Source organism: Chinchilla lanigera, unplaced genomic scaffold (genome assembly GCF_000276665.1).
Source record: "Chinchilla lanigera isolate Chin_1 unplaced genomic scaffold, ChiLan1.0 scaffold00106, whole genome shotgun sequence".
NCBI lineage: Eukaryota > Metazoa > Chordata > Mammalia > Rodentia > Chinchillidae > Chinchilla > Chinchilla lanigera.
Window position 1 is genome coordinate 5,978,813 of NW_004955507.1, and position 27,358 is coordinate 6,006,170.

At 37.4% G+C, this 27,358-nt stretch overlaps 1 protein-coding gene across 1 annotated transcript in view; it reads right to left on the bottom strand.

Annotated features, from left to right (window-relative positions):
• The window catches only part of LOC102019826 (cytochrome P450 2C23-like), a 39,624-nt gene that overhangs the window by 7,172 nt on the left and 5,094 nt on the right, over nucleotides 1-27,358 (bottom strand). The window contains exons 2-6 of the mRNA XM_013506229.1: nucleotides 24,499-24,661; nucleotides 8,393-8,542; nucleotides 7,600-7,760; nucleotides 6,739-6,915; nucleotides 559-700 (exon numbers count right to left, since the gene is read on the bottom strand). Coding sequence (XP_013361683.1) covers nucleotides 559-700; nucleotides 6,739-6,915; nucleotides 7,600-7,760; nucleotides 8,393-8,542; nucleotides 24,499-24,661 — 793 coding nt within the window. The remainder of the gene's footprint in view (nucleotides 1-558; nucleotides 701-6,738; nucleotides 6,916-7,599; nucleotides 7,761-8,392; nucleotides 8,543-24,498; nucleotides 24,662-27,358) is intronic.

Here is a 27,358-nt window from a genome sequence, read left to right on the forward strand (position 1 = left end):
CTTGCGCTTGCCAGGCAGGCGCTTTTGCCGCTGAGCCAAATCCCCAGCCCCCACAAATAGCATCTTGTTGAGCATTGTAAACACGGGCTTCCTACAGCCTGTGCTCTGAGAACAGGCTTGGGATTATCTAGCTATGACAAAATCACTTTTGAATTTTACTTCAAAGTTATATCAGAACTGAAAATCCCTTTTGGGGAATTTGGGCTTTGCACAGTGGAAAAATCAATGTCTGCAACATTAAGTAACTTGTTTGAGGTCAAACAGCCCGGTATGTGCAGGCCCACATGCAATGTCCTCTTTTAATTAGGGCTTTAGCACTGCATCTCTCATATATGAGATTTGGTATTCAGAAGCGCGTCTGTTTTTAAGCTTAAACAAAAGGCTTTGAGTTCTTAAAATGTCTCTCTCCCTTGTCAATATCATTAGATATCATTCTAATCAACAAAAGCAAGAACACGGTGAATGGCCCTTTGCATTTGTGTGGGAGTCCAGGGAAAATGATTCATCACAGACCCGCCCTCCCCAAGGTCAGGGTCTCATCCGGGACATTCAGTGTACCTTCCACCTCTGGGTGTTTCATTAGCAGCAGAAGCCCAAATCTCAGGGTGATACTGGTTGTTTCTGTTCCTGCTGTAAATAAATTAGATCCACAGACTGCCAAGTTCTCCAACTCGAATTCAGACTCCGGGTTGTCTTTCTCCTGTAGATGGCAGAGTTATTGGCTACATGAGTTTAGACGGCAATGGCTTATTACAGGGTTATTACAGAGATTAAAAGCGTTAATGGACAGGAAGCTCTGAGCACATGCTTCATATATATAAATATTCAGGGAATTATACATTCTTTTATTATTACATTTCATGAGAAATACTAGATGATAAGCTCTATGCAAGCACATGTAGGGAAGCTCACTAGTTCATGACTTGTCCACCTCCTTCTCCAACTCAGACTTAAGACACTCCAAGATCCACCTGTTCCGATACAACATTCACTATTATTAATGACGTTTCTAATATGAAGACCATATTTGTAAAATTAGACATTTCGATTCATAGTTTTTTAAATGGTCTCTATCAAATGCTTAGAAAACAAATTGATTCAGGATTTAAAAATAGTACATGGAGTTTCTATTTTAAAATGACTTCATTAAAAAAACCAGGGATTAAGTCTTCTTTGTTGTAACCTTAGCCTCAAGAACAGTCCTGGCACTTAGAATTTGTTGACAAAATTAATGTTTAATGATGTAGGACTAAACCAACAATAATTTCATATTTACTATATTTAAGTTATTTTCATTGCTGATTTTCTTGGTGAACTTTAATATATTTTTGAATTTGCAGAAAATAGTAATACTTGTTTTAAAAATTACTTTTTTATTTTTATTTTTTTTTTTGGTTTTTCTCCGGTACCGGCAACTGAACTCATGACCTTGCGCTTGCCAGGCAGGCGCTTTGCCGCTGAGCTAAATCCCCAGCCCCCTCACCACCCCCCAAAATTACTTTCTTAGAAGTATAGCCATTGTCACTATGTTACTTTTTCCTACCCATGAGCAAGGATATCTTTCCATTTTCTGCTATCCTTTTCAATCTCCTTTTTCAGAGTACTGTAACTTTCAATTACAGATCTTTTACTTCCTTTGTTAGATTGGTTCCTAAATATTTCATTTTTTTGTGCTATTTTGATGAATGTTAGTTCTCTAATTTCTCTCAGTGAGTTTGTTGTTAGTATACAGGAATGCAATTGATTTTTGAGTGTTGGTTTTGTATCCAGTTATGCTACTGAATTTTGTTATTAAATCTAGAAATTCATTGGTGGAGTTTTGGGGGTCTTCTATGTATCATGTATCTGCAAATAATGATAATTTAACTTCTTCCTTTCCTATCCTTATTCCTTTTATTTCTTGTTCTTGTCTAATTGCTTTGGATAATGTTTAAGAACTATATTGAATATGAGTGGTGACAGTGAACATCCTTGTCTTGTTCCCGATTTTAGAGGGAAAGCTTTCAGTTTTTGTTCATTTAGTACAGGGTGGCTTGTGCTTTATCATAAAAGGCTTTTATCACATTGAAAGAAATGTTCAGTATCACTGGTCATTTGAAAGATGTGAAGTAAGACAACAATGAAGTTGTATCTTACCCCTGAAAGAATGGCTATTATCAAGAAATCAACTGATAACAAATGCTGGAGGGGCTGTGGGGAAAAAGGAAACCTTCTCCACTGTTGGTGGGAGTACAGACTGGTGCAACCACTGTGGAAATCAATGTGGAGATTTTTCAAGAAACTAGGACTAGAGGTTCCATTTGAGCCAGTTATTCCCTTCCCCTCAAAATTAAAAGCATCATATTACAGCAATATAAGCACACCCATGTTTATAATGCACAGTTTGCAATAGTCAAATCTTGGAAGCAGCCCAAATGCCCATCAACTGGTGAATGGATAAAGATATGGCTTTTTTATACAATGGAGTACTACTCTCCCATAAAGGATACACTTGAGACATTTCTAGGTAAATGGATGGACCTTGAGACCTTATTTTTAAGTAACATAAATTGGACACACATGTTTAAATACTGCATAGTTTCTCTGATGTGAGAAACCAAAAGTATAAATAAGGATCAAAATGCACAATAGGTATTGTGAAATAGGAAGAAAATGTTCAAATGGGGAAGGAGGAAGGGGAAAGGAAAGAAGGGAAAAGTAAAAAAGAAAGAAGGAAAAAGGATAAGAGAAGGAAAAAAATGGAAGCAAAGCTTTTGTAAATGGGGAGGGAAAAAGGGGTTAAAGGGAGGGTAGTGGGATGGGAAAAAAAAGAATCAAATTATATCATGTACAGTTACAAATTCCCTATGATGAATGTGATCATTATGTGTACCTAAAATGTACCAATAAAATGTGATTGAAAAAATAATTTTTTTTGAGACAAGGTCTCATCATGCAGTGCAAACTGGCTTGAACTCACTTATGTAGCCCACGCTAGCCTCAAACTCCTGCCTCAGCCTCCTGAATGCCGGGATTAAGGGTGTGCACCACCATGCCTGGCTAAAAATCTGTGATGGTAAAGAAAGTTGAGAAGAAAACAGAAATATCTTATTGATTTTTTAGCTCTGCAATTTAAGTAGGATGGACTTTATTGTTTTACTTAATTCTTAACACAACCTAAATCTTATATGTAGTAAGGTTGTAGCGATTTAATATTAAAATGAAATAGAACAAAACTTGCAGGAAAGAGAAACATTTCAGAAGTTTCTATCCATCTTCTATTGATAGTTATCATCCAGAAAAACAGAAGTAGAGCAAAGAAGAGAAGGAATGGTGTAAAGTCTATATAGTCTTTTTTCCTTTTTTTGACACAACATCCCACTGTGTTGTCCAGGTGGTCTTGAATCCCTGGGCTCAAGTGATCCTCCTACTTCAGTCTCCCAACCAGCTAGGACTATAGGCATGTGCCAATGTTATAGGCAGCTAAGTTAGACAGAAATATAGGCAGTCAGGCAGGGCCAGGCCCTGAAGCAGCCAACATGAAAGATACGCATTTGCTGTGGGCCAGACCTCAGGACAAAGGACTAAACAGATACACCCACATACCTCCCTAGGGATGGACATCAGGGATTGATATTCTAAATAGGTAGCCATCACCTTGAAGAGCCCCTGACCCAACTCCTTACAGGAAAAGCCCCTCTTCTGTATTCATGCCCACTTGCTAAGCCACTTGCTTCCCCATTTGATCCTGATTTCATCAATTTTACCTGAACAATTCTTATTGGCTGACCATAGTTTTGTCCATTTTTCCCCTACCTTGGACCCACCTCACCTTATGGTTTTGCTCTATAAAAGTCCCTAGGAAAGACAGAGTCTTGGGGTAACCCACTCGGGCCCCCCTTCTGTCCCTCTCTTGGACAGAAGCTTTCTTTTCTTTCCCTCAATAAATATATTCTGCTCTTAACCTCCATTGTTCCTAAAATTCATTCTTCGATTTTAGAGAACACGAACTCGTCCCAGATATCATTCAGGTTGTAAGTATTTATTTTCCTGTATCACCAGTGTACCTGGTTTCAACATTCCTTTTGGTCTTTCCTCTAGCCTACTTCAGTGCATTTCAAGAGTTAGGCATGCATAGTGACAACTGCCAGTGGTCTCTATCAGGCGTTCCCTGAATTGGTGCCTGGCAGTGGGCTCTTTCACCTTACGGGAGTAGGGATCTATCACCTCATCTCTTACATTTCCCAACTCACCACCAATACTGCTGGTATTACTAAGAGATTTTTGCCTCCTTAATCACTCAAATCTATTGATTTCTCTTAATTTCACCATCAGCTGACTTCCTGCTGCTTCAGCCTTTCTTCCACCACAGGCTTTCCTTCTTCCCCTCATACGTCTACATTTCCTTCTGCTGCAGGACTTTTCTACATTGCATTTCACTGCTTAATATATTTTTCTTTGGCACCTTCATATCCATAATCACTATACACTCTTCAGTTCTTAGCTCAACTGTTACCTCTGCAGAGAGGTGTCCAGCCAGCCTTGGTTAAGTCCCACTCTGACTCCCAGGAGACTGGCACTGGTGTTCCTGCCATATTCTCCCAGAGCAACTACTACCTTGTCAGTATTTCTTTGTTCACTGCCTGTGGGTTTGATCTTGCTTTGTTCTCCAGGCTGTATCCAAACTCTTGGGCTCAAGCAATTCTCTTACCTCAGGCTCAAGTGTAGCTGGGACTAAGGTATGTGCCACTGTACTCAGGCTGGTATTACTTGTTACCAATTTGCTACTGCTTGCTTTTGTGATCTTTGCATGAGACTGTAAGCTTTATTCAGACAAAGGACATATCACTACTACTTAACTAGTAAATTTATTCAAAGAATCTTTATAACATTTCAGACAATCATGCTAGTTGCTTGTGATCCAAAGCATTGAAAATCAACACCACCCCAGCCCTTTTATAGCAGCAGGGACTACAAAAGTAAATTAAATAAATATTTCTCTAAACAGCGGAAGTGCTTTGAAAGAAGACTGCAGGGTATGTGATTTGTTCATTGTTTTATTTCCTTTATCAAGCAAATCTGAAAGAACAGAGTCAGCAATCACTTTGAATGATTCAATCAATGACCTGCCGGGTATTTTTCTTTCACAGAGAAACACCTGGTCCTTTGAACACCCAATTAGAATAAATAGGTTGTTTCAATGGATCTCCTTACAAAGTAGAATGGGTTCAAATGGTTCAACTGATTCTAGGAAGTTTGTGAAAAGTAAAAGGGACATCAACATTTTCTCCTTGGACTTGTTTTCCAGGAAAACAACCCTCCTAGAGGCTAATATCACAGGTTATCATTGTTTGTTATAATCTGCATATTTATGATGTTGGTGAATGGTATTTTTATTTCATTTGTACATATTTTGGGTCCTTTACATGAATGTTGGTAATCTTCTAGGGCTCAAAGCATAATTTTCAGATTTTTAGTTGTAATATGTGTTTATACATTTAAATATGCTTTCTCCTGTCATGCTGGTGTTTTATGTTCAGTGGCATTCTGTGAATGCGTGGATCTGCTATAGTTGTTATTCTCTATACTTAATACTACTCACAGTATATTTGTAGCGTATTTATTTTAGTATCCTTCATCCAGAACAAGTTCAAATAACAAAATTGTTTCTATGTATAAGGGGATCTTCAAAATATGTGATAAAAGTTTAAATTAAAAATATTTGTTACAGTAAAAAACACATTGCCATTAATTCCCCTCAAAATACTTCCTCGGTGTCAGTCACTCTTATCATTCTTGCCATATTACGAAACAGTTCTGGAAGTCCTCTTTTGTGAGTGTCCTTATGAGATATGATAAAAAATAGGATGAATGCTGCTGCCAAGTAGGGCTCTAAAAATATTATGGTGTGTCCTCATCCATTGTATTCACGAGATCTAGAACCATGTGACTTCTGGTTCTTCTCCAAATCAAAATGACCATGAAAGGTAAACATTTTGAATGGATTCAGGATGATTCAGGACATCAAGGCAGCCACAATAATGCAACTAAAATTTGGAAAAAGACTTTCAGAACTGCTTTAAAAAGTGGTAAGAATGATGGGGTAAATGTGTCAAAAGTGAAGGGCAGTTTTGAGGAAAATTAATGGCAATGTGTCTTTTATTGTAATAAATTTTATCTTAATTAATTAGTTACTTTATTTTCTCTTTTTGAGACAGGGTCTCAATATGCAGTTCAGGCTGCCCATGAGCTCACTTTGTAGCCCAGGCTGGTCTCGAACTTGCAACAATCCTCCTGCCTCAGCCTCCCAAGTGCCGAGACTATAGGTGTGTGCCACCATGCCCAGCTTGTAATAAATTTTAAAAATTTAAATATTTACTGTATGTTTCAATCACACTTTGTAAAAACATAATCAGGTTTTTAATAATGTATTGGTCTCTGACACGGTCTCTGGGAAAGCACTGTAGCAAAAATGGCTATGTTAATGTAAATGATCTGCAGAGAAAATTTGTATATTTTATCTACTCAAGGAAATTATGTGTAAATATGTGTCCAAGTGTAAGAAGTAATAGAAATATGAAGGAAAAAGAACATCTTTAGACTATTTTTGAATTTCCATTTTTAAGAGTAATAGTAGATTCCATGGCCATAAACTACCAAACTATGAATGATTACCTACACAGTATGATTACACTTTTCTGCATGTTCATAGAGGAATGAAAAACAGTATCAGGGAACAAGGCCACCTGTGTATAGTACCTGCTCCATCTTGCTAAGGAAACAGTCGATATAGTCACGAGGGTTATCAGGGTCCAGGGACTCTTGATGCTCCTTTACTTTTTCCAGAATAAAATTTTTGACATCATAAAGCCTTTTTGAGAATTCCTTGTGCTTTCCAGGGAGATACTTTATGAGTATTGGCCAAAGATTGTACATCTAAAAATGGAAACAAATAAATAAGCAGCCGCCACCAACACCAGGAACTCGGGTGGTAAGGAGAGCAGTTTCTTTTGTTTGTTTGTTTGTTTGAGACAGGGTCTTGTTTATAGTTCAGGCTGCCCCTGAACACACTATGTAGCCCAGGCTGGCCTCAAACTTGTGGTAATCCTCCTGCCTCAGCCTCCCTAGTGCTGGGATAACAGGCATGTGCCACAGTTTGCTTAGCTAACAGAAGATGCTCACCATGCACAGAAGACCATCCCTTTCCCATCCCCTTGCTCTTCCCACCTTCCCATAGAGAAGGGGGAAGATGTGCTGAGGGACAGAAAACACAGACAGCTGGAAAGGCTCTGTACTCCCTTTATTTTTTGAGGTGCTGGGAATCAAATCCAGGGTCTCACACATGGTAGGCAAGTGCTTTGCCACTGAGCTGCACATCCAGCCCACTCTGTTTTCTTCTGTGTGAGTAAACTGCTCAGGGCAAGCAGGGGGAAAACTTCCCTAGAGGCTGGGTTAGGAGCCAGTGCACTTGTTCATTCAACACACATCAAGGGGGTAGCACAGTTCCCATGTTGGAACCTTGCTCGTGGACCGTGGGGGACTTTACAGCCCTTTATTCTGCATCAGGCGCCAAGGGACCAATGAGAACAGCCATGGACATAGATGCAACCTTGGCCTTACCTGGCACCATCGAGAGTTTACTTGCTTAAAATTTTCATTTAACAGATCCATCAGGGTGAGGAATTTCTCATCCTTGTATTGGAAATGCTCATTGAAGAGGATGGAACAGATCACATTGCAGGGAGCACAGGAAAGGGCAAAGGTGGGGTCAAAAGGCTGACCTGATATGAGGAAAGCACAACCATCACATTGAGAATGTTAACCATCCTGCATTAGAATTTCAAGAACAAGGCTTCTCTCTTTTCAGACTTATACATATAGTTTATTTTCCTCTAGACTGCCTTAAAACAGAATGTAAGCATCTTGCAATAATATTAATCATATATATTTTAGTATTTATCATATATATACTATTAGTATATATAACTAGTGTTATAGCAGGTGATACTATATGCTCTATACTATTATACTATACTGATAACATATGTTATTATAGAATACTGTACTATAATAGTAACAATAGCAACAATTTAGAGAACTTACATTATGAAATGTTCCACATATTGTATTATTTCATCTTTATTCTGAGTTTGGTTTTTAGCCCAATTTTTCAGTTGAGGAAAATGTTTTAACAAGTTAAGTAATTTGTCCAAATGTACACATCCAGTAAGTGTGAAGGTTGGAAAATGAATACAGACAAAAGTATTCCAGAATTCTGAAGCTTTGGAAATCATTTTCCTCCCCCTTTAGTCCTACCTAGCTCCCTGATGAAGAGGGCAGAGGAGGAGAGGGGTTGGGGGTGATGAGTACAGAGAGTACCCTTAACCCCAAGGGCACAGCCAATGGAACTCACCTTCTGTTTTTCTCAACTCCTTCACGAGGCAACGGGCTTCCTGCTGCACTCTCTCCTCAATGCTTCTCTTCCCCATCCCAAAATTCCTCAGGGTCATGAGGGAGAAGCGCCGCATGAGCTTCCATCTCTCTCCATGACTGAAAATGAGTCCTAGGCAAAGGAATACAGAGCAGAAAAGTATCTGTATACAGAGGCAAAATTTTCCTAAAGCTATTTTCTCTTGTGTTCCCTGAATCATTTCCAGGGCCCCTTATCCGGGATTAAGAGTACATGTTCTGTAGTTCAAGTGACATGTCCGCCATAAAGAAAAAAATTCCAGTAGTGATTAATAGGTGGCAAAAATGGCGGAATCAGACAGGAGGGTTGTTTGTAGGTAGAGAATATTCCTGAGTATGAAAGGGACTTCTGTTTTGTTTTGTTAAACATAACAAGAACTGTTTTGTGGTTTCACAAATTTCTGTTTTGATACCCAATCTCTCTCTAACTTGTGTGCTAGTTCTATATGTGATTTTTCTCTCCTACAGGAAAAATAACTTCAGAGCAGATCAGTCCAGGATTTGTTTCTATTCTCCACAGAATTTACTATAGCTAGTTAGTTTAATCTGAATAAGAGAAAACAAAGGAGCGAAAGAACATAGTATGCTCCATATCAGTGATTTTTAAAAATGTCTTTATCTGTACAAAGCTAGCTATGTATCCTGAAATTCCTATTCTCTTAATACACCATCATTTTCTAGTGCTCTTAAATTCAATTTGCATGCTGGGCATGGTGGCACACACCTGTAATCCCAGCACTTGGGAGGCTGGGAGGCGGATCACTGAGAGTTTGAGGCCAGCCTGAACTACATAACAAGACCTTGTCTCAAAAAAACCAAAAATAAATAAATACACAAACAAATAAAATTAAATTATATTAAATTCTCAGAGATAGTGTCACAACTTTCTTGTGAATTAATATACTTAATATATTTTGAGGGCACACCCTCAAATGGTTTAGGGACCTCCCACTTGTTCCCACCTCCTAAAAACTGTACACCACTTCCCAACACTGAACCTCCAGGGATGCAGTTTCCAACACATGAATAAAGTGTATTTAATTAATATACTTAATGTACTTTAAAAGTATATTAAATTCTCAGAAATAGCATTACAACTTTCTTGCCCTTTACCCTACATATCTGCATTTGATAAGCCCTGTTGACTCTGTCTCCAAAATGTCTTTATCTTTCCCTTGTTACCAAGTCATATTATACTACCATTCTAAGGTTCTAATATTCCTAGAAATCTAAAAAATTACAACTGTGTGGGGGATGTAACTCAGTGAGAGAGTGCTTGCCTAGCACATGCTAGGCTCTTGGTTCAATCCCTAATACTGCCAAAGAAAAAAAGTTACACTTAGTATTTATATGCTTATTGTTACTGCAATGAAATACCTGAAGAGAAACTGCTTGATAAAGAAATGAGATTTATTTAGCTTATAGTTCTAGAGGTTCAAGAGTATAGCACCACCTCAGCACTGGTGTTGTCTTCCTTCAAGGATGGAGGATGCTCAAGGATCCATCCTATGGCAGGAGCACTTGGGGGAGAGATAACATTACTAGACAAGAGAGTCAAACAGAGAAATTGAGTTTCCATAATCCCTTCTGAGGGCATACCCTCAAATGATTTAGGGACCTCCCACTTGGCCCCACCTCCTAAAAACTGTACACCACTTCCCAACACTGAACCTCCAGGGATGCAGTTTCCAACACATGAACCCTTGAGAATAAATCACATCAAAACTATAACAATCTTCAAAGTAGTTTCCTCTCTCATTTTTATAAATTCACAGAGTTGCCAGATAATTCAAAATCTAATTATAAAGATAAAGTTGACGTTAAAATCTCAATCTTCCCAACATAATCTTCCTTGACTCTAATTCTGTGAGATATAGATCAATCATAGCCATTCACTAAATTTGCCTACACTGTTTTCATCATCATTTTGCTCATTCTCTCCCTTCAGCTTGTAACCTGCTCTTGCTATATTTGAATTTCTAGCTATTGTTTAAGAGCCATCTCAAAAACCTTCTCTTTTCCAGCACCATTTATTAAAGAGGCTATCTTTCTTCCATGGCACATGTTTGTTCCTTTGTCAGAGATATGGTGGCTGAGTGTGTTTGCAGCTGTGCGTGCATCTTTTAATCTGTTCCATTGATCCTCAGGTCTATTTTTATGTCAGTACCATGCTGTTTTCTTATCACAATAGCTTTGTAGTATAATTTCAAGTCAGAGATTATGATGCCTCCTGCTGTGCCTTTGTTGCCCAGGATTGCTTTTGCTATTCTAGGTTTCTTCTTTTTTTGTTTGTTTTTGTTTTTGTTTTTCTCCGGTACCGGGAACCGAACTCACGACCTTGCGCTTGCCAGGCAGGCGCTTTTGCCGCTGAGCTAAATCCCCAGCCCCTATTCTAGGTTTCTTCTAATTCCAGATAAATTTTAGGAATGTTTTCTCTAGATCTGTGAGGTATACTAATGGTGTTTTGATGAAGATTGCATTGAATTTGTATAACAGTTTTGGGAGTATGGCTATTTTCACAATGTTGGTTCTTCCTATCCATGAGCAAGGAATATCTTTGCATGTTCTAATATCCTCTTTGATCTCTTTCTTCAGAGTACTGTAACTTTCACTGTATAGATCTTTTACTTCCTTTGTTAAATGTTTTTTTTTTTTTTTGGCACTGGGAATGGAACTCAGGACCTTGCACTTGCCAGGCAGGCACTTATGCCGCTGAGCTACATCTTCCGCTTCCTTTGTTAGACTGATTCCTAAGTATTTCATTTTTTTGGATGGTATTGTGAAGGGTGTGGTTTCCCTAATTTCTCTCTCAGTGAATCTGTTGTTTTGTGTACAGGAATGCTACTGATTTCTGAGTGCTGACTTTGTATCCAGCTATGCTATGAATTTGGCTATTAAATCTAGAAATTTTTTGGTGGAGTTTTGGGGGTTTTCTACATGTGTAAGCATCGTATTGTCTCCCTAGTGTAAGAAACTGAAAGAGTAAATAAAACCCAAAAGGTACAATAGATATTGTGAAAAGGAAAGAAACTGCTCAAAAGGAAAGAACAACTGGGAGAAAAGAAAGAAAAAGGGAAGGGAAAAATATATATTATATGCACAAGATACCTAAGATAATTGTACTACAAATTTCTATTGGTTTATTGAAAGGAATGATTAATGCTTAATTGTTTGATCAATTTTGCATGCTTCTATCTGGTAATCTGAGCAACTACTTTGAAGATAACAATATGCACTATAACAACCATTGTTTTTTTTTTGTTTTGTTTTTTTTATTTTTCTCTGGTACCGGGAACTGAACTCACGACCTTGCGCTTGCCAGGCAGGCTCTTTGCCGCTGAGCTAAATCCCCAGCCCCCAACAACCATTGTTAATTTCCTATCATCTTGTTTTGAAATTTTGTATCAGTTTTATTGTTTTCTTTTCTTATTTTTAATTTTCTTTAAAAAAAAAAAACCTCTTTGAGGTTTTCCCTGTATTCCTCTACAAGAGATAATCTCTTCCTCATTGGCCTTTATAATGCACTAGTAGAATTTGTTTTTCTATTTTTCAGTATAAAAATTTATTTGCTTATATTATTTCCCATACTAGGCTTTGTAGTTCTGATTGTTTCGCTCATCCAAATATTTCCTATGACCTATTATGAGTCCTTATCTTGTGCACATAAGATGTTCATTCCATAATCATTCAAATGTTCATTTCACTTCTACTAAATTAGCAAGCATTTAAAGGTTATAATAACCAGATGCATTTGCTTGGTCATTTTGCATATTTTGGCATATTTTAGAAATTAAAGCAATATAACAAAATCATTTAAATTGTCTTTTAGTCTATTAATTACTCTCCTAAGAATCTGTATAGGTCAATAAATTTGACAAAAGGCATACCTTATAAACTACAATCTTATTAGTACTAGTTTAAGAAATTTATAAATAATCTAAATGTTAATAAAGAGGTAATGGTTTGCATAATTATAGTAAACCAATATTACAGAAAGTTAAGTGATGGAACATAATTATGAAAATTATGTAGATGTATCAGAAATTTTAATAATATTTTAGAAGAAATCAGTATACAAATATTCCTGTATGCTTTGATCACAACTTTGATTACAACTGGGTAAAATATGTGTATATGGACAACATCTGGAGATAGTACCTGAAAACGAAAGTGTACTGAGGCACTATGCTTAGTGACTGTCGTCTCTAAATGCTGATAAACTGACTTGAAATCTCTGCTCTAGTGTTTCTTCATTTGGGCAAGTTACTTAATATTTTTAGGGTTATGGAAAGAATTATTAACCTTTCTTTCAAACTTTATTTCCAGCCCTCTTCAACTTGATTGGCTAAAGAATGAATTGTATAAACAAAAACTAAAAAGAGGTGCAATGTCCCAAGTGCTTGGGTTTAAAAATACTAGAAATCTAAACTTTATCAGATCAATAAACAAAGAAAATTTTAAAGCAGTCATAATAAAAAGAGCAGCTCCCAGTAATTTCTTCAAGTTTTATACTGTTCAGAAGTTGACATATTTTAGTTTGCCTTATTCTTAAAAGGCTTATCAAAATTCTCCACAAGATCTGAAACTTCATCATCGTCTTCTCTAGTAGTAAGTGGTGGTTTTTTATTCACAAACTGAGCACAGTTTCAGCACTCTCCATTAATTACTTAGACTGCACCAAATGGGTAGCAGTTCTGTCAGCCACTTTACCTCAGCATGGCCTACACTGGTGAATATTTCCTAGTAGAGATGCCTGAGCTTTAGGCTTGCTAAAGTAGATCACTGTTGCTTACTACACACCTAGTTACCCATCAATACCTGAGATGTTTTTTACCTGTAAGAGAACTGTTTTTTTGCTATCTGCTGTAGCTCTTCTATGAACCATTTCTTTCTGTACGCAATACCTTGTCCACTAATGTGTGTACCTGGGCTGGCAGTTGGTAAGTTTTTCCTGGTTCATGATAGTTTGTTTCACCTTGTTAGAGTAGAAATAGGGCAACCTGAGGGTAGAGTAGGGTTGGTGCTCAGGGGGTCTCAGGCACAGCAGCTGTGATTACACCAGTTTCAATCAGGCGTACATATGCAGAAATGCAAGATGGCAGTTTACATTATGCTTTACTGTCTAAATAACTTCATCTGAAGAATGGAAATTTAAAATAATATTTTCATGGCACCACTGTGTTGACTAAACATGACAATGTATAAGAAATTCTTAGTAGGGCATCTGGCAAATAGAAAGTACTCATAAATGTTAGCTGTTATAATAGTCATTATTATTTACTCGATTTTACAAGCATTTTTATACTACCTTTAAAGCAAAAGATAAGTATGCATTTGGTGAAAATGTTTATTTAATACTTAAATTGGACATTTGGATATTTCCAAGTTTTTTGATATTGATTCTTCTATTTAATGAATGTTCATTGAGCTCCTTCTATATGCCAAGTAGATTCTAAAAATAGTAGTGCTGTGAATATTATTGCTTATAAATTATTTTCTTTATCTTTGATTATTTCTCAAGGTAGGTTTGTAATTGGGGATGATTCAGGCATTGGGATGTCCCTGTGGGAAAATCTGGCAATAGAGGGAGAAGGATCATGGGATAGTAACTGACAGGGACGTGTGGTCAGGCAGTGACAAGGGGCCCTGGAAAACACTTGCATGTTTCCAGGAAAGACTCTTTGGGGAGTGAATTTATCAATCAAAGTCCATTTTGGATGACAGGTGCCTCTCTAAATATTTAAAGCAGAGAAAATTTAACCCAGATAATTTAAGGGGATGGAAACACTGAAAGGTCTAACCAGGGACAGCAAGCCAACTCAGTCATCATCTGTAGCAGAAGGCTGTTACTATTCCCAGGGGGAGAGAAAAGAAGAGGTGTTGGTATCACTGCAGTGCAACTGCTGGGGTTGCCTGTCAGGAGCCATTTGCCTGGCAGTGGACCTGTTTCTGAAGGAGGTGGAGAGGCAGCGGGTAGGCAGCTCTTAAACAGGCCCCCTGAGCTTGCCTCTCCTCCTGCCCTCCAACCTCTTGTCATCACCTCCTTTAGCTGATCCTACTCAGAAGACAGCTGTCAAAGTTGTGGGAAACCTGACTTGCAGCATCCACAACCCTGAAACAGGACTAGTGCAAAACGGGTGAGGAATGGCTCTCAGGACAAGCACAGAGAAAAATGCCTCATCCTGGATGGAGAAAGTATTGCCAAAGACCTGACAGTCTATAGCACATATGGAGATGTTCCCTGTCAGGACAAAGGACACTTTTTCAATTGCTACAGGAAGAAAAGAGTAAGAACATAATTGTACAGGCAGAAAAACTGATATAGAGATGAAATGTTGAAAAGTTGGAAGTGTCTGTAGGAAGAAGGAGAAGTGGAAAAGTAAGCCAGATTGAGATTTTCATTGAGGCTTACAGGGAAGCCAGTCTAATCGCTGTGAGAATTTCTCTAGCAGTGTTTATCTTCAGAGCACAAACACAGATGACAGAGACTTAGATTTTTCCAGGGTTAGATGTATGCTAGGCAAATGGCTATCACCCTAAAGGTGCTGAGAATTCCCATCCTACATTTCATGTAACAAAGACATGTTTAAACAATAAAAAGATTAAGCCAGGAGTGGTGGCACATGCCTGTAATCCCAGCACTCGGGAGCCTGAGGCAGGAGGACTTGAGACCAGCCTGGGCTACAAAATGAGCTTAAGACCAGTTTGAACTGCATAGTGAGACCCTGTTGCAAAAAACCCAAATAAATAAATAAATAAATACATAAAATAGAAACTCAAATACTGGTTATACAAGTAGAATGGTTAATTTCACTTAACATGTTAAATTTATGAACATTTATGAACAAATTTATGAATATTTTTAGAGTCGCTGAAAACATTCTTGTATCATTCTTTTAATGTTGGAGGATAAGTAATGATAGCCCTGCTTTCATTTCTCATAGCAGTTTGCGTCAGTCTTCCCCAGCAACCCCCAGCCATCCCAGAGATCCATTAGTTGTACTGTCTTTTTAAAGGCCTAGTTTTTACTTCTACTGATCTTCTCAATTTAAAAACAATTTTTTTGGAGACAGGTCTATGTAGCCCAGGCTGGCCTTGAACTCACTTCATAGCCCAAGCTGGTCTCAAACTCTTGGCAATTTTCCTGCTTCAGTCTCCCAAATTCTAAGATTGCAGATGTGCACCATCACGCTGTACCCTATTTCTTTTTCTCAATTTTCACTGTTTCAACTTTATTGATTTATTTTCTTCTTTCTGCTTGCTTTAATTTGTTTTTCCTCTAGTTTCTAGAAGCCTAGGCTATTGGTTTTAGGCCTTTTTATGAATATAATGCTATATTTTGATATAGCAGATTTTAATTTTCATTCTGTTTTTTTTTTTTTTTTTTTTTGGTTTTTCTCTGGTACCGGGAACCGAACTCACGACCTTGCGCTTGCCAGGCAGGCGCTCTGCTGCTGAGCTAAATCCCCAGCCCCTTAATTTTCATTCTGTTAAAAATATTTAATGTCCATAAGCCTTTGTCTTTAACCCATGGCTATTTGGAAGTGTGTTAACTCCAAGTACTTGGGAATTTTCCTGAAAGCTTTTTGTTATTAATTTCTACTTTTATTTCATTATGATCTGGCAACAGTTTATATGAACTTTATTCTTTAAAGTTTGTTAAGACTTTTTTAATGACCCAGAATATGGTCTACCTTGTGAACTTTCCACTTACATGTGAGAAGAATGCATACTCTGCCTTTCTTCTCTTGGGCCCTTAGGTGAGGGCTAGCTACTCTTGTCTTTAGTTGGTGTGGGTTTGTTTGTTTTTTTTTTTTTTTGGTTTTTCTCCGGTACCGGGAACCGAACTTACAACCTTGCACTTGCCAGGCAGGCGCTTTGCCGTTGAGCTAAATCCCCAGCCCCTAGTTGGTGTGGGTTTGAATGTGGTGTTGCTGTGCATATACACTTGCTTCTAGTGAGACCTTCCTTCTGTATCTCCGCTGGGCTTTGCTCTGCTTCCCAGAGAGCAACTTCAGTGTTACTTTTACTAAAGGTTTTTACAGTAATGGGGGAGGGTGGGAAGAGGAAGGATAGTCTCTGGTTTGCTGATTAAGCCTCAAATTTAGGCAGGGAATGTGAACCTAAGTCTCAGGGTGTGGGCTTTCCCAAATGCTCCTGTGGTTTCTCCACTTCACTTACTTCCTATTAATGCCTCTTCTGCAGTACAGTTATTTCCACTGGCACTTTCAGGCTATACTTTTGATGCCCTTCTGCCTGCAGATTCAGCCTTTTACACCGGAGGTAGGGGTGACAGATCTCAATGAATTTAAGTCAGTTCTGGAGTGGCTATCCTTCTCCAACAAGTTCCATGATGAGCTTTCTCAGGACTGTCTCTGGTTGTGTCCTTGTGAATATCTATCTGGTAGAGGCAAAGCCTCCACGAGTGAACAGACCTCTTTATGTATGTGCCACTCCCAGGTCTTCACATGTTCTTAATAGACCATATTGGGCTTTAGCAATTCATTAAACACTTCTAATGATGCTTTTCCTAGGTAAGCAAATATTCCAGCCCTGTACTTCCCTATGGGCCAAATGTCATGTCAGTGTCCATGAGAAGGTCATTCAGTTCTTCATTTTGTGTAGGAACATAAGTCTTCCCGTTTATTCTTTGTCTGCCTGCAATCTAGCTTCCACTGTTATTCTTTTGTTTTCCACAGAACTTCTTTTGCCAAGGATTCTTACACCCCTTGCTTGGCCCAATCCATCCATAGCCGATAGTCCAAGACTCAGCCAACAACTCTCCCTACTTGTAACATTCTTGATGTCAGCTTCTGAGACTCCTCATCTCCTGCTCTGTTCTGGCTGGTCTTTTTTTTTTTTGGTTTTTCTCCGGTACCGGGAACCAAACTCACGACCTTGCGCTTGCCAGGCAGGCACTTTGCCGCTGAGCTAAATCCCCAGCCCCCTGGCTGGTCTTGCTTAGGCTGCTCAGATGGTTCCTTCCTTTATTTGACAAAAATAACTTCTATCCTTTTACTCTTCTGCAGTGTGACCACTACTTCCCCATTAAGAGAGAAATCTTCATTATCTTCCTTTGAATTTTAGTTGGCTGTTGGGAATTACTACAATCAATAGAATATAGCTATATATTTTTAGGTTTGGTTTGAAAACACTTTGCAACTTCTGCCTTTTTCTAGACAACCTCCCCAAGGCACCCTCTTGGATTCGAAGATTGTACCAATGACATGGACTTCTTAGGGGTTGGGGTCCAGAACTCAGGAGGGATTCAGTTAGAAGTTGGCTCTCTAGACAGAGATGGCTTCAGTCAAGGCTCCCCTCTGACTTCTGCCTTTGGGTATCCCTGCCCAAATCCAGACGTGTAAGTGAAGAAACCTCCACAGGACTGTAGCCTTTGGCCACTTGAAGTACGAGCAGTTGCTCATTTTATATTAAAAAAAAAAAGGAATTTTTGTCAATACCCCAGACTTTACAGATAAGTGAAATGCCACTTGCACTGTGTCCTGCTCAAATTCTTGATTCAGCAAACTCCTGCACATAAAAAATGGTGGTTATTTTATATCATTGAATCTAGGGAAGTTTTTCATGTAACAAGAAAATAACTAGACAGAATATAAGATAAATATTCTAAACATTACTAAAAGCAATTTAAAATCAATATGTTTTCTATACACTAATGATGAACTAGTCGAGAAATTAAGAAAACAATTTTATTAAACTTCAAAAAATACATAGGCAACAACTTAACCAAGGAGGTAAAGGACTTCTACAATGAAAATTATAAATCACTGAGGAAAGAAACTGAAGACACAAAAAGAGGAAAGAAAATGAAGACACAAAAAGAGGGAAAGATCTCCTATGTTCATGGATTGGCAGGATTAGAATTGTTAAAATGGCCACATTACTAAAAGCAATTTTCAGGTTCAGTACAATCCCTATCAAAATACCAACAACATTCTTCACAGAATTTGAAAACAAACAAATCTAAAATTCATATGAAAGCACAAAAGACCCAAAATAGCCAAAGCAATTCTAAGTGAAAAGAACAAGGCTGATGGTGTCATACTACCTGATTTTGAATTACATTACAAAGCTATAACTTTGTAATGTACTAATAAAATTTTTTATTAGTAAAAAAATTAGCTGTAACAAAAACAGCATGGTACTTACACAAAAATAGACACACAGATGAGAATAGAATAGAATAGAATAGAATAGAATAGAATAGAATAGAATAGAATAGAATAGAATAGAATAGAACAGAACAGAACAGAAACAAACCTATGTAATCACAGTCATTTGATTCTTGGCAAAGAAATAAAAACGTATTGGAGAAAAGACAGCCAGTTTAACAAATGGTGCTGGGAAACCTGGATATCCATAAATAAAACTTGAAACTAGATTTTTATCTCTCACCCAGTAGAAAAATCAATTCAAAATGGATCAAAGACCTAGGTATAAAATTGATACTTTGAAACTTCTAGAATAAAACAGAGAGGAAGCATCTGAAGCCATGGGCACAGGCAAAAACTTCCTGGATAGGGCTCTAATAGCACAGCAAACAATAGCAGTAATCAACAAATATGACTACAACAAATTAAAAAGTTTCTGCACAGCAAAAGAACAACTAATAGAGGAAAGAGACAGCCTACAGAACGTGTGAAAATCTTTTCCAGCTCTTGTTTTAAAAAAATGTTTTTATTAGTACATATTTGCCAGACATAATACTCACATTCACTATAGGGAACTCGTACAGGAATTTGTACTTGTACATCATAATCTTAATTCTTCTTTTTCTTTCCCATCCCCTCCCCTCCCTTCAACTGTTCTTCCACTCCCCACTTACAGAAGCTTTGTTTCCATTTTTTCCTTCCATTCTTTATTTTTGAAATTACTTTTCCTTCTCTTTCCCTTCTCCCTCCCTTCCCATGTGAACATGTTCTTCCTTTTTTTCCCAATATCTATCCTGTATTTTGCTCTGTGTGTCTGATTTATTTCACTTAAAATTATGGTCTCAAGGTACAACCACTTACCAACAAATGACTCAAGTTTGTCCTTCTTTTGGCAGAGTAATACTCCATTGTATATAAATATATTTTCTTTATCCATTCACATGTTGATAGGCATATGGGCTTTTCCCAAGATTTGACTGTTATTAATTGTGCTACTATAAACATGGATATGCATATATCACTGTGATATGATGTTTTTAACTCAGAAAGATGCTTAGAAAAAGAATAGTTGGGTCAAATGGAATCTCTAGCTTTAGTTTTTTGAGGAATCTCCATATGGATTTCCATAACGGCTGTACCAGTTTATACTCTCACCAACAATGGAGCAGGGTTCCTTTTCCCCCCACTGTCTCACCAGCATTTGTTTTTGGTTGGTCTCTTGATGATGGTTATTCTTTCTGGAGTGAGATGGAATGTTAGTTTTGTTTTAATTTTCCAGCTCCTCTTTGACAGAAAATTAATATATAGAATATATAAAGAATTTTAAAACTTAACACTAAAAAAGATCATGTAGTACAATGAGACACCAAAAGAATTACATATGGCCAATAATTATGCAGAAAAATGTTCAACATCTTACTCTTTTTGTGTGTGTGATACTGGGGACTGAACACAGGGCCTCTGTCCTGAGCTACATCCCCAGTCCTTTAAATTATAATATGATTATTTTATTTTATTTATTTTTTATTTTGAGATAAGGTCTCACTAAAATACTAAGTTCTCCAGTTTGGGCTTAAATTTGTGATCATCTGCCTCAGCCTCCCAGAGTGCTGGGATTACAGGCTTGTATCACTATACCTGCCAACATCTTTAGCCATTAAGGAAATGCAAATAAAAATGATACTGTAATTCTATCTCACTCCAGTCAGAAAGGTATCATCAAGAATACAAAAAACAAATGATGATGAGAATGCAGTGTGTGTGGGCGCCTTCTACAGTTCTGGTGGGAATGTAAATTAGTGTAACCACTGTGTAAGTCAGTATGGAGGCTCCTCAAAAAACTAAAAATAGAGCTGTCATATAACCCAGCTATACTGCTCCTTGGTGTATATATGAAGGAATTAAAGTTAGCATACTATACGGATACCTGCATGCCCATGTTTACTGCAGCATGATACACAATAGCCAACATATGGACTAACATAGGTGCCTATCACAGAATAATGGATAAAAAAGATGTGGTATATACACATAATGGAGTATTCTGTTGTAAAGAAGAATGAAATTACTCCATTTTCTCTAATGTAAGACCTACCCAGAAAACAAGTTCTGGCATAATTTTAGAAGATACATCCCATGAAAATGAGCTCTACTGCACGGTAATAAAATTATGCTAGAACTTATTTTCTAGGTAGCTCTTATTTTCAGGGAAACTTGGTATGTCAGAAGGAGATGATCATGCCAGAAAAAATAAGCCAGACTCATAAAGGTAAATATCTTATGTTTTCCCTAATTTGTGTAATCTTAAAAATAATTAAAGTAAAAGGGAGATTATTACTGGGCAAGAGGGGGAATAAGGGGCAGAGGGAGGGAGATACAAGGGATGGCAGCAGGGGGATGGGGAAAAAGAATTATGAATATATCATCAAGGGAGCATGATGCTGATATAAGTTTACTGAGGTGAAAATGTATCCACTAAATGAAACAGCAGGTTAGAAAGTAACATATATAGCATTGCCAATTTTTTATGTTAACAATGCATCAATATATAGAGATCCATCAAATCATCTAGAATAATAATGTTAACTGTTTTATCTATCTGTGGGAGTGAGATATTGAGCACATTTTTCATACTGTTTAAGAGTATTTTTTGACTTGTACTATTATTAAATGTTTCCAGGTGAGGAAATTAAGAATTGCTATAAGTATGTGAGATGATGAATATGTCAATTAGCTTGATTATAGTAATCATTTCACAGTGTCTATGTATCTCAAAACATGATGGTGTGTATGACAAATATGTATAATAAAAAGTAAAGAGAGGTCCAAAAAGGAAATAAGATAACTAGAAGGCTCTGTCGTGCTTTCTTACTTTGTTTAGAAAATATACTTGTGAATATATCTGAAATGTATATTTATTTATGTAATATATTAGCACAGTATCTACATCATAATTATATAATTTTGTGGCGTAATATAATTAAAACATATTTATATATTACAAACTATAATGTATGCTATGGCATACATTATCTATTTATGTGAAAATATATTTTAAGTACATTTACTTCTCTCTACCACACCCGCAACCCTGTAGGCCTGAAGTTCTTCCTCCAAGGAAGTTATGCCCTCTCACGCCCAATCTGTGTGTGTAAGTGTTTGAGTGGGTTATATAATGGAATAGGAGGTTGCTCCTACTTAAGTAAAAGAGATTCACCAATAAGTCTCTATAATTTATATGTCAATATTTCTTACTAGATTATATGTACCCTCCCAGGAAAGAAATGACAGGTTGTTTATCTATATCTCTAAGAATATTGTAAGTTACTTTAAACTTTGCGTTTTAGTGAGTCAACACTGGTACCTACCATAATACTGGTATGTGGATCAAATAAATAAAATAAAGATTGCTATTAATGTGATACATGTTTAAAGGTTAGGGAACTAATCAAAATATTGAGTAGACAGATAGCAGGGAATGTTCCAACTACTTGATTAGTTAGAAAGATATTGTAGGGATCTACAGTAGTACGTTATAGTTTTCAAATATGTCAGAAAGTCATTTGGTATTTTAGTAAATGTTTTGTTTAGCAAGGTGCTATTCACTGAATTGTCCCCACCGCTCCAATGTGCTGGTTCCCTAGCCTCCAGTTTTTGTGAATGTGACTTTGCTTGGAAATAAGGTCTTTACAGAAGTTATCAAGTTGAAATGAGATCATAGGGTAGACCATGCCGATGTATTATTACTGTCCTCATAAAACAGAGAAATTTAGACAGAGACCTATACATGTGTAGGGACAATGTCATAGGTAATGTACCTACAAGCCAAGGAACATCAAAGATTGCCAGAAAACCACCAGAAGCTAGGGGAGAAGAAAAAATAGATTCTCGTTCACAGAAGGAACCAATCCTCTACTGTGAAATAACAAAGTTCTTTTGTTCTTTTTCTTTTTCTTTTTCCTTTTTTTGAGAGAGGGTTTTGCTATGCAGTTAAGTTCAGGTTGGCCTTGAATTCCCAGTGTCCCTCCTGAATCTGCCTGCTGAGTGCTAGGATTACAGGTATGTGCCATCATGTCCCCCTCCAAAGTTCTTCTGTTCTAAGCCACCCAAACTTTGGTATTTTGTTTTGTGAGTAGTTAGGAACTGATAAAGAACAAAAACTAAAATATGGATGAATGGTTCTCTTTGTTATTTTCCAGAATGGAAAAGTTAGGGGAAGGAAGAGCTGAATGCCACCATTATGTGTAAATAAGGAGGAATGATAGGAATTTTACAGGAAACTTGGAACCTAATTTTGCCAGAGTTGTAAAAACCTATGTTTGAAACCAGTAATTCCCTCCTCTGCACTTCAAATGAGCCCAGTAGCTCCATCTCCAGTTAAAAATTAATTGAAAAGTGCACACACAGCCAATGTAATGAACTTGTTTGGAAGGTAATGGAAGAAAGGCTTGGTTGCTTCTCTAGTTGAAAAAATATACCTTAATCTTAAGAGAGAGAGGTCAAAGATCGTTCCACTTGTACAACTTTGCACACTACATTATATTTAATTAATGTTTCATAAATATGCTTTGAGAAGAGCATGTTTCTATTTCTCTGGGACTTGCAATTTTGTATAGTTTGAAGTAAACTTTCAGCTGCCCTAAATTTTTGGTTATGAGATACATATGAATACATGGAATACATGTCTAAGTTTTGAAATGTAAAAACAATTATCTGTGAACTGTTACATGTGAAGAACTAGAACATGTCTAGTACCTCGGGAGCTCCCCATGGATTCCTCTCCCAAACAGGCTCTCATTGAGAACACAGTAATTTTCACAACTACGATTGCTATTGCTGCCACTGTGCTCCTGCACCCTTTGCACCATGCGAAACTACACCCGAGCATGGCCTCTCCAGCTCCCTAGCCCTACAACATTTTATTTTACCAATCATTGGCATTTGGTAACAACACTTAGTATAGAAGGTTCTCAGATTATTTTTGTCTCAGTTATGTTCACAGAATTAGCTTACAGGGGACTTGAAATCTGATTTTGGTGTTCATCTTAATGGAACTGCAGAACCTCTGCTGTATAATAAAATTTTTTTTTATCTTTGTCCCTTGTTTGTGGGTGCTTCTAAACCCTCAGGATTTTCCAAGTATTAGAAATGCCTTTGTTATTCATGGGGAATCCCTGGAACATGCTGAGTTTATGCTAAGGAGATGACTTGGAGTAAACCCCTTATTATTTCAAGATTAGGGGTGCCTATGCCAGAAAGAGCAACCAGCTAGGTTTAGAAAGTTGAGCTAGTGATATCAACTTGAGCTCCTAAACTCCAGAGAGCAGGGGGACTGGCCAGTGATTCAACCAATATCACTTATGTAATGAAATCCCAGGAAAAACTCTGGATATCAAGGCTCAAGTGAGCTTCCTGGCCTATGAACATATCACTATGCAAAGAGGAAAATTCATTATTAGTCTTAGGAACAGGATTCAGAAGCTCTATATTTGTACTCTCTGCCTAGTCCTTGCTCTATGTGTCACTTCATTTGTGCCCTTTATATAATGAAGCTGTAATTCTAAGTAGAGTACCTTCCAGAGTTCTGTGATTCATTCTCTAATTATTGAACCTGAGGCAGTTGGTCAGAAGTGTGAGTGACCTGTGGACCCCTAAACTGGTAGCTGGCATATGAGGGCATTTTGTTGCGTCTGTAGCTTCACCCTCTGGAGCCTGTGCTAACCCTGGGTAGTTCGCATCAGAACTTCATTGCAGTACTGCAGCATCTGGTTGGTGCTTTGTATAGAACAGACACTCATTAAACTAGATAATTGGGTATTTTTTCCTAAATACTCAGATGCCAAAACAAAATTAAACTGTATTTTGATTTGAAACATACCATATCCTTTCTGGGCTTCATCAATGATTGGAAAATGTCCTCTGCCAAGAAATTCATCACCCTGATTGATCAGAGCTTCCTTCACCACATTGTATCCACATAAGACCACAGTGCGCCGGGGTCCAAGGTACAGGGTATAAACAGGCCCATACTCTTTGGCCAGCTGGAAAGAGATGTAAGCACTTGCGTAAGTCATATTGTGAAATCTCTCTGTTGGAGGCTTGGGTGGAAATTAAGTAATAATTTTACATGGGCTTAACCTTCGCTCTATCAGGTCCATTTTAGGAATTTAACCTGTGGCAGTCATAGATCCATTATTTTTCCTTTATTTATACATGCAACCATTCAGCAAATATTTATTAATCATCTATACTATGTCAGGTACAGTGTATAACCTAGAAACCTTTATAAAACTTAAAACCTAATGTAAGTAACAGGAAAGAAGTGGCCAAACAAGCAATTCTATGAAAGTGGTAAAGAATGTACTTATTGGATGATAAGAGGAATAACTTAATAAGTCAGAAAAGGCATCTTGGAAGGGGTAACATTTAAGTTAAAACTAAAGATAAAGAGGAAGTAGCCAGTATAAGGGCTCAGAGGAGAGCTCAGGTATAAACAATATTTTTATGGATGCAGTATTCCAAGAAGAAAAATGGAGTACTAAAATAGCCAACAATTAGGGTTTAGTTCTCAAATTTATTTTACTTCTATATAATTGTATTCAAAGTAGCCATCTGAAATTGGTTATGGAGGGCATGTAATGGTATAGGAACATGTTCAAATTTTAAATAAATTATTTTAAAAATTACACTTAAAATCTATTTGTATGTTAGAAATCCCCAAACAGAAATAACTAGAAGAGAATCTCCATATGCATCTACCTCAGCATCTACTAATTTACCTACCTCTGTGCCCAGGTACACAGTTTTCTGTTAATATGACTCTTGATTCTCTTTTTAAAAAGGGTAGGCACAATTGCCCAACTTTGCACTAGATTCTATTCCTTCCAAGCTATGGTGGTATGGCACATCTCTGTATAGTAAAAGTCTGAAAAAATTGTTTCTACCTGCTCTCTGAAATTTTTCTCCTCCTTTCTTTTTTGAAACCACATCAGTCCAGCTTTTGAGGCCCTTACTCTACTGAAAAATTTTTATGCAAATCTCTGAAAATCCCTCTCCACTTTGCCAAATCTCATTTTATTTTACCAATCATTAGCATTTGACTCAATTAAAATACTCTTTGAATTATATCCTTCTTTTGGATTCCAGGACATTTCCACTCTCCTGAGATGCCTCCTACCTTTGTGACTGCTCACCCTCAGTTCTCTTGGGGACTTCCTCCTTATTTCATTGACCTGTAATCATTGGGTTGTCCCTGGGATTATGACTCAGTCCACCCACACTCCCTGCATGATCCCACTCAGTCTCATGGCTTTAAATCCATCTTGACTCCCAAATTTACACATGTAGTTCAGACTCTTTCTCTATATTGTAGCCTCATGTATCCAACTGCTTATTCATATGTTCATTCAGTAGATTTTGAAATAATGTAGGATTTTGAAATAATATATTTAAAATTGAGATCTTCATATCCTCTTTTGCCTATCTGTCCTACATCAAACAAATAGAAAACCTGCCTCCTCTGATAGTCTATCTCATGTTTTTTATAGTGGCACCGGCTCAGCCAAAGACTTAGGGACAATTCTTGATACTTTTTATCCTATACCCCATATCCAACTCATCAACAAACTCTTAAATCTACCTTCTAATTTAGTATATCTAGAATCTAACCACTTTTACCTGCCTTAGTTCTTATACTGGTCCATGTCATCATTATCTCTGCTGGATTATTGTACAGGTGGGCTGTTTCCATCTTAGCACCTTTATGATCTACTCTGCACTAGGTCTCCAGAGTCATGCGGTGAAAATAGAAATCCTATTATGTCACTTCAACTGAAAACTCTTCAATGATTTTTCCATCACCTTTAGAATACAAGTTATAGTTCTTACAATATCCAGAAAGTACTATGAGATTAGACCTTTTTTACTTTAACATTATGCCCTACTTCGTCCCCTTCTCAGAACTCTTCTTTTATCTGAACTGATCTTGTTATTCCTTGAGTATACCAGACACCTCTGCCACAGAACTTTGGACCTTGTTCCCTCTTCATGGTATAACTTTTTCTTTTGTATTAACCTTATGGCTTACCCTGTTTTCTTGAAGTCTACTCTTAAATATTACCTTTTTGATGAAGCTTTCCTTGGATACCCTATTTAAAATTGAACTTGAAATAAATAAAAAATAACAATGTCCAAGCTCCTTCTATGCCAAGCCACAAACCAGAAGTCATGAGATTTACATTTTAAAATGAGGGGAAAAGTCAAGCTGAACTCTGAGAATAATCACAGACCATTCTTACATGCTGGAGCCCTCCACCTAAGCTCAGGGACAATGGCCACTCTGCTCAGATGCAACACAGATGCCCCATTACTGTAGCCACATACTCAGCCATTTTCCCTCTCCCAATATGAACCCCCCTCCTTGGTGTCATCCCACCTAAGCCAATCTGACTAACCTCCTACTCTATCCATAAAAGATGCAGCTCAGTTAACTCCACTTGGACTCCCCTTAGGAGTTACTCCAAGAGGTCCCACCAGAACCCCTGAATTGAGGTTGGTTGTGTTCTTTATTGGGTTGTCACTGTTTACTTAACATCTTACCAATGACATGATTGTCCATATAGAAAATCAGAAGTAATAAGTAATTATGGCAAGATTGGAAGATATAAAGTTAATATGCAAAAGTTAATCACTTTCCTATGTGCCAACAATGAATAGTGGATTTGAAATTAAAAGCAATA